Genomic DNA, 7,924 nt, shown 5'->3' on the forward strand with positions numbered 1-7,924 from the left:
ATGGATACCTCCGGAAAAGAGAAGGAGGCCATGCAGCTGATGGCCGAAGCAGACAAGAAGGTCAAATCATCCGGCTCGTTCTTGGGAGGGATGTTCGGGTGAGATGAGATGCCCTGGTTCTCATGTAGCCTACCGAGTCAGTACACGAGCGCAGATTCACTACTGCTGCATCACGGCAAGGGGATGTGTCGATTTTTCTTGACATTGGACACAACACATCGCGAATGTATTGGTTAGCTGTATGATGGTTAGGCCTATATTAATATAAATGGATTATAAGTATAATTTTGCAGTAGTGAGGGGGGGGGGGGGGAGCGGTCCTGTTTGTCGCAGTCAGGCCTCGGGGAAAAGATGTTCTGTGCTCAGGTCATCTGACAACATGTACCATTTAACCACCGGGGTTGTTGCTTCTTTTTTCTTTTTTTTTGCCCTAATTGGTAGTTACGGTCTTGTCCTATCGCTGCAACTCCCTTACGGACTCGGGAGAGGCGAAGGTCGAGAGCCATGCGTCCTCCGAAACACGACCCGCAAAGCCGCACTGCTTCTTGACACACTGCTCGCTTAACCCGGAAGCCAGCCGCACCAATGTGTGGGAGGAAACACCTACTCCTGGCAACCATATCAGCGTGCGTGCGCGGGACAGGGATATCCTAGTTGCTGCGACACAGCCCGGTTTCGAACCCGGATCTGTAGCCGCTGCGCCACCCGGCCCGGGTTGTTGCTCATTACCGAAAACAGCAGGGTGCTTATTGGTAGCGGCCCATAATATATTCTGCAGAACAGACTTGGCTCTCTGACATGTAGAGTAGGCCAGCTCTATTCATGAGATATTCAATATACTGAACAAAAATATAAACGCAACATGTAAGGTCTTGGTCCCATTTTTCATAAAAGATCACAGACATTTTCTATACCCACAGAAAGCGTATTTCTCTCAAATTTTGTGCACAAATTAGTTTACATCCCTGTTGAGTGAGCATTTAATTTCTCATTTCCCAAGATAATCCATCCACCTGACCAGTGTGGCATGTCAAGAAGCAGATTAAACAGCATGATCATTACACCGGTGCACCTTGTGCTGGGGACAATAAAAGCCACTCTAAAATGTGCAGTTTTGTCACACAACACGATGCCACAGATGTCCCAAGTTTTAAGGGAGTGTGCAATTGGCATGCTGACTGCAGGAATGTCCATAAGAGCTGTTGTCAGAGAATGTAATGTTAATTTCTCTACCATACGTCATTTTAGAGAATTTGGCAGTACATCCAACCGGCCTCACAATGTGTAACCACGCCAGCCCAGGACCTCCACATACGGCTTCTTCACCTGCGGGATCATCTGAGGAGGGGAAGGGGGGTGCTGAGGAGTATTTCTGTCTCTAATAAAGTTATTTTGTGGGGAAAAACTAATTCTGATTGGCTGGGCCTGGCTCCCCAGTGGGTGGACCTAGCGACCAAGTGGGTGGGCCTATGCCCTATCAGGCCCACCCATGGCTGCGCCCCTGCCCAGTCATGTGAAATCCATGGATTAGGACCTAATGAATTTATTTCAATTGACTGATTTTCTTCTATGAAGTGTAACTCAGTAAAAATCTTTGAAATTGTTGCGTGTTGCATTTATATTTTTGTTCAATATAGATTTTCTTCAGTAGACAACGTTCAGTTTGCATCCTCCTGAATGAGACCCACTAGACAAAAACAAATTTTCTGATGGTGTCCAGGTCTAGAACTCATATACCTTACAGTGTTGTTAAATGTTTGTGTGAATATGTGTGTATTTCAGGGGAAGTCACCACAAAGTAGAAGATGCATGTGAGATGTACGCCAGAGCAGCCAACATGTTCAAGATGGCCAAGAACTGGACCGGTGGGTCACTCACACATACATACAGCTGAAATACTACATACGTTCCATAGATATGATCATTATGTGTTTGTGTGTGTGTAGCTGCTGGTAATGCGTTCTGCCAGGGGGCCCGGCTCCACATGCAGCTGCAGAATAAACTGGACTCAGCCACCAGCTTCGTCGACGCAGGGAACGCTTACAAGAAGGCTGATCCTCAGGGTAGGAACACACATACTAGACTATTTATTTATTTGACTTTTATTTAACTAGGCAAGTCAGTTAAGAACAAATTCTTATTTTCATTGACAGCCTAGGAACAGTGGGTTAACTGCCTTAATTCAGGGGCAGAACAACAGATTTTTACCTTGTCAGCTCGGGGATTTGATCTTGCAACCTTTCAGTTATTGGCCCAACACTCTAACCACTAGGCTACCTGCCGCCCCAGAGGGAAAAGCCTCCCTAATAGTAGTCCCTACTAGTAGGTACTGTATGTTTCTGTCTGTGTTCTTTCTTTTTCAATCTCTCTGGTAGGAAAACCTAACCTCTCTTACTCCCTGCTCTCTCTTTCTCTATCTCTCTGCCGCCCTTTCTTTTTCTCTCTCCCTTCTTTCACTCCTCCCTCTCCCCATCTCTCCTGTAGAGGCTATCAACTGTATAAATGCAGCCATCGATATTTACACTGACATGGTAAGCCTGGTCCAACCCTTGAGCCCTGACCTCTAATTCCTAACCTGTGACCGCTAACCATACCACTGTCATCTTAACCTGCTTCACCCATTTCTATGTGCAATAGTCCATGTACTGTGTGTGAGGGGGCTTTGTTTTCTAGCCATCATTGGCTGATACCACCCGATATGAAGGCTGATACAGTGTATATTCTAATGATTATGTATCAGTGTTGTCCACATGTGTATTACAGGGTAGGTTTACTATCGCAGCCAAACATCACATCACCATCGCAGAGGTGTACGAGTCTGAGCTGGTGGACATAGAGAAGGTACGGAACACACAAACACACACACACACACTCACTCACTCACTCACATCTAACTCCTTATGAACAATACTTTACGTGTGTGTCTCCTGTTGCCCAGGCAATCGCCCACTATGAGCAGGCAGCCGATTATTATAAAGGGGAGGAGTCCAACAGGTGAGTATCCAGTGTTCTGTAGTATAAATGAATACTATACTATTCAGTTATGCTACACTCTACTACTACTATACTGTACTCAAATGCTTTGGTATTATACTACTCTAGTACTATTTATAACAGAGATTAGGGTTCAGTGGGAGTCGTCATGAGGGGTTCCCCAGAGCTCTATACTAGGACCTATGCTGTTCCTTCTCTCTCTCTCTCTCTCTCTCTCTCTCTCTCTCTCTCTCTCTCTCTCTCTCTCTCTCTCTCTCTCTCTCTCTCTCTCTCTCTCTCTCTCTCTCTCTCTCTCTCTCTCTCTCTCTCTCTCTCTCTCTCTCTCTCTCTCTCTCTCTCTCTCTCTCTCTCTCTCTCTCTCTCTCTCTCTCTCTCTCTCTCTCTCTCTCTCTCTCTCTCTCTCTCTCTCTCTCTCTCTCTCTCTCTCTCTCTCTCTCTCTCTCTCTCAGTTCTGCTAACAAGTGTCTGCTGAAGGTGGGCCACTACAGCGCTCAGCTGGAGCAGTATCCGAAAGCCATTGAGATCTACGAGCAGGTGTGTTTGTGTCTGCTTTGCATGCATTTTAAAGCCCTGAAATGTGATCAGCGCTCTCTGAGTGATGTAATGGTGTGTGTGTATCAGGTGGCCACCAATACTATGGACAACCCCCTGCTGAAGTATAATGCCAAAGAGTACTTCTTTAAAGCCTCCCTCTGTCACTTCATTGTGGACGAACTCAACGCAAAGGTATTATTATCATTATTAATGGTAGTAGTTGTCTGTTTTAAAACAAGACACACAGAGTAGACATATATCATTCAGATAATCCAACTGAACCGAGAGAGTACCTGTCAATTATTAGTGATTACAAGTGTGTGTGTGTTTTTACAGCTGGCCATAGAGAAGTATGAGGAGATGTTTCCTGCTTTTGCAGACTCCAGAGAGTGCAAGCTGCTGAAGGTAGACATGATGAACGCCTTTGTGTGTGTGTGTGTGTTAACGGACTTCACATTGCTTGTTTAACAGCATAGCTTCCTTCTTCACAAGCCCACACCTATCTCCCTCCCCCCTCTCTGTCTCTCTGTAGAAGTTGCTGGATGCCCATGAGGAGCAGAACTGCGAGGCGTTTACTGAAGCTGTTAAAGAGTTTGACTCCATCTCTCGTCTGGACCAATGGCTCACCACCATGCTGCTCCGTATCAAGAAGACCATCCAGGGAGATGCTGGAGATCTCAAATAAAGAGAAAAGAGGGGTGGGTTGGGGGGGGGAGGGATAGAGAAAGATATGGGTAGGGAGAGAGGATGGAGAGATGAAAGGGATGGAGGAGAGATATAGGGTTAGGGAGACAGGTCTCTATGTGTTTGATGTGTTCAGTGTAAAGAACTCCATGACTCTGTAGTTCATCATGTCTTACCATATCTCCCCTCAGACTCTCACACTGTCAAATACGTTAGCTGTTTCAACTTTACAAGTACCAGTTACCCAGGAGTTGAAAAAACAGTTGACAAATTATTAGATACATTATAGTATACATGTTTATACAACTTGATCTTTTAGTTAAGTAGGGTACTCTTACACTCATGTTTTTAATGTGAATCAGTACAATTTTTTTTTACAGTGTATGACACACTTAACCTTCCTAACTTGTCCACTGAATATCTTCCCTTGATTGGACCCTGTACAGGTTCATGTTTTAAAGTGTAGGGCTATACAGATAGTGTATGTAAAGGTCGTGTGTGTGTGTGTGTGTGTGCGTCCAATGTATCACATTGAAGCCAATATATCTGTGCCAGTGCTTGTTGTAGTTGTGTGTGTGTATGTTTGTGTGTGTGTGTGTACGCATGTGTGTGAGCGAGAGAGAGAGAAACCAAAGGGAATGAACACTTGTTCTGTGGGACTGTATCATGGTCATATAACGGTGTGTTAATAATTCTTGTCAAATCGGAGTCCTCTGTTATAAACGTGTTTCTATTGATTATTCTCCTATGAAAATATGTATATATGTTTGAACCCTTTACTTTCCTCTCCTTTTGTCCCTCCCTCATATCACAACACTACTCCCTACACACTTCTCCCCTCACCCCTAGACAATCCTCCTAGCCCCTACACACTTCCACTAGCCTCTACACACTTCCCTTAACCCCTGGACCCTTATGTACTACGCCGTAGATACGTCCCCTAGCCCGCTAGACACTAATGATCTGGAAGAAATTGGATAGGTATAAGCACACATTCAGTTCTCTCAGATCTACACAGGTGTTAGGAGTCAGAGGTTAGGGGAAGTGTCTGTGTTGTAGTGTGTTGCTGTGTTGTGCTTTTGTGCTGTGTGTGTATTCCTCTCAGCATGTTGCCATGGTAATGATGTGTGTGTTCAGTGTTATTGTCAAAGTAGGTTAACTCAATGTAACGCTATGTTCATTATCACGTGCATAATGTACAAAAAATAAAACTTCAACAAACTTGCATTTGCTGCCTTGTGTGTGAGAAAGAGATAGAGCGATGGATCTATGTAAGGGATAATCAACGAGGAGCTATGCATTCTATGGAAAATAATGAACAACGTGGAAGGTGTGTTCCACGACACACTAGCAGAGTAGCCTATATAAACGAGCTGGTGTGCAAGGTCGGTGGATTAAAATATAAAGGTATTTATTATTTATTTTGGAAAACTAGAAGAGGAAGCCAACTATTGAGATGGAAAAGAGATGAAAGGAGGTAAGGGAGCACCATCATGTGTCTTCTCTCCTTGTCTCCAAACTCCAGCCTTTCCCCCTCATCTCCTCTTCTTGCTGCATGTGCCACCAAGCTCAACAGAAACAGGACAGTTGATGCTCATGTACAATAGGCCTGTGTTTGTTTGTAGGCTGTGCTAACACCATAATGCAGATCTTGTCCTACTGGTTTCATATAGGGCCTCAACAGTATTCCTGTATTCCAGGTGTTCCATCTATAATATAGGCTAATATTGTAGAATCTGTATGACCTCTCAACAGTGTTTCTGTGTTCTAGGTGCTTCCTGTCTCACGGTAGGTTCTGTGTTCATGCTACTGCCTGCCCCCCACCCCCCACCCAACATCATCGAGCTGTGTGATGTGGTTGTCGAGGATCCCCATGCTTACTTGTTCTTCCCACATTCCTATGGGAACCCAGAGGCGCTGCTCCGAGCCCGGTGCCGGCGGCTACCAGCAAATGGAACCCGATGCCTGTCCCGACAGCTGGTGCTGGCCGTGGCACATTGCCATGACAACGGACTGGTGCTCAGAGACCTCAAGCTGAATAAGTTTGTCTTCAAGAACAAGGAGAGTTGCGTGTGAGTGTGTGTAGGCATGTTTTTGTGCGTGCATGCATCAATCAAAGTGTTTTCCTTGTTTGTGTGTGTGTGTGTGTGTCAGAACCCTGTTGATGCTGGAGAGCTTGGATGATGCAGTCATAATGCAGGAAGGAAACCCCTCCCACTATTGCAGCCCAGGACCCGGGGATGTCTCTGGCCTCTGTGGGTCTGTGCTCTGGCTACAGCTGTCTGGTCTCTAGGAATAATGCTCCATGCGCTGCTATTGGGCTGATACCCTGTTGGGGCTGGACAAACACAAGGGGGGGGCATACAAACCTCGCAGGCTCGCTGTCTGATACGCTCAGCCCTGCATTTTAACTCCATCCTCCGCCTCTCTGCATCCAAGCTTCTCACACACCCCTGGCTGTCCACACATACACAGGCACACACAGTCACATACACCAGATCAGACTATACCTACCTGACACGCACATCCACGGGCGCACAAACACACACACACACTCCATATAAAGCAACACCAATAAAGGATCACATTTGTATGGAATTTTGTTCTTACTTTTATTTTATGATATTTTTAATAACACTATTATTATAGTTGTATATATTGTTGATTAACTTTCACCCTAGTTGAATCAAAGAGTTAGTAGACCTGCCACGTTGTGCGTTGGAGATGGGGCCATTAGTACGGGCCCGAGGGCGAAGAGCGGACCGTTCCGGATGGCGGAGATGGAAATCCCGGACGATGTTGGGGTCCAGGAAGTCAGCCACCGGGACCCAACAGCGCTCCTTCTTGACCGTACCCCTCCCAGTCCACCAGGTACTGAAGCCGACCCCCATGACGTCAGGGGTCCAGTAGGGACTAGACGGCATAGGCGGGGTTCCCATCGATGTCCAGGGGAGGCGGAGGGGTGTCACAGGGGATGGCATCAGCCAGGGGACCAGGAACCACCAGCCTGAGGAGGGAAACATGAAAAGAGGGTGAGATCCGGTAGTTGGTGGGGAGTTGTAACCAATATGTTACCTTGTTGACCCTCTGGAGGACCTTGAAGGGCCCCACAAACCCGGGGGCTCAGCTTCCGGCAGGGCAGGTGAAGCGAGAGGTTCTTGGTAGAGCCAGACGCGATCACCAGGATGGAAAACGGGAGCCTCATTGCGGTGGCGGTCCACCTGCTCCTTCTGGTAGCGGACAGCGCGCTGGAGCCTCACGTGGGCAGCGTTCCAAACTTCCTCTGCATGCTGGAACCACTCGTCCACCACAGGGGCTTTGGTCTGGCTCGGGGTCCACAAGGCCATGTGTGCGCCCAGGTCAACAGTCGGTCTCGTAACCCCGTGGGGATGTAGATGCACTCAGGACAGCAGGTAGCAGGCTTGGGTTAATTCTCCAGAGCCTGGCAGATGTCCACATCTACTTCCCAAAACACGGGGCCAACGATTTTGCCTGCCTCACTAACGACACCTTTTGCCTATTCCCTGCCTATACTTTAGCCTATCAGATTTCCTGTTATCTACCTATTGCCTGATCTCCCGGACTACGTTACTAGCTTTAACCCTGCCTGTACTGTTGCCCTTTTGGACCCCCTGTGTATGACCTTCTGCCTGCCCCTGGACCCAGCTACCTGCCTCCTCCTGTGGTCCTTTACCAATAAACACCTGCTGCG

General features: G+C 47.0%; 1 protein-coding gene across 3 annotated transcripts; it reads left to right on the forward strand.

The window, feature by feature from the left end:
* On the forward strand, positions 1–4,213 carry LOC120023744 (beta-soluble NSF attachment protein-like). Of its 3 annotated transcripts, XM_038967829.1 has the most exons (10): positions 1–98; positions 1,783–1,865; positions 1,947–2,063; positions 2,485–2,531; positions 2,764–2,841; positions 2,939–2,994; positions 3,444–3,528; positions 3,616–3,720; positions 3,865–3,933; positions 4,061–4,213. In XM_038967829.1, exons 1-10 carry the CDS (start codon positions 1–3, stop codon positions 4,211–4,213), a joined length of 891 nt encoding a protein of 296 aa, XP_038823757.1. The 3 variants fall into 3 exon arrangements, with proteins under 3 accessions (XP_038823757.1, XP_038823758.1, XP_038823759.1); XM_038967830.1 differs by lacking the exon at positions 1,947–2,063; XM_038967831.1 differs by lacking the exons at positions 1–98; positions 1,783–1,865; positions 2,485–2,531 and having other exon boundaries at positions 1,956–2,063.
* The last annotated feature ends 3,711 nt before the right edge of the window (positions 4,214–7,924 follow it).

The sequence above is a fragment of the Salvelinus namaycush genome, chromosome 28 (assembly GCF_016432855.1).
Source record: "Salvelinus namaycush isolate Seneca chromosome 28, SaNama_1.0, whole genome shotgun sequence".
Taxonomy (NCBI): Eukaryota; Metazoa; Chordata; class Actinopteri; order Salmoniformes; family Salmonidae; genus Salvelinus; species Salvelinus namaycush.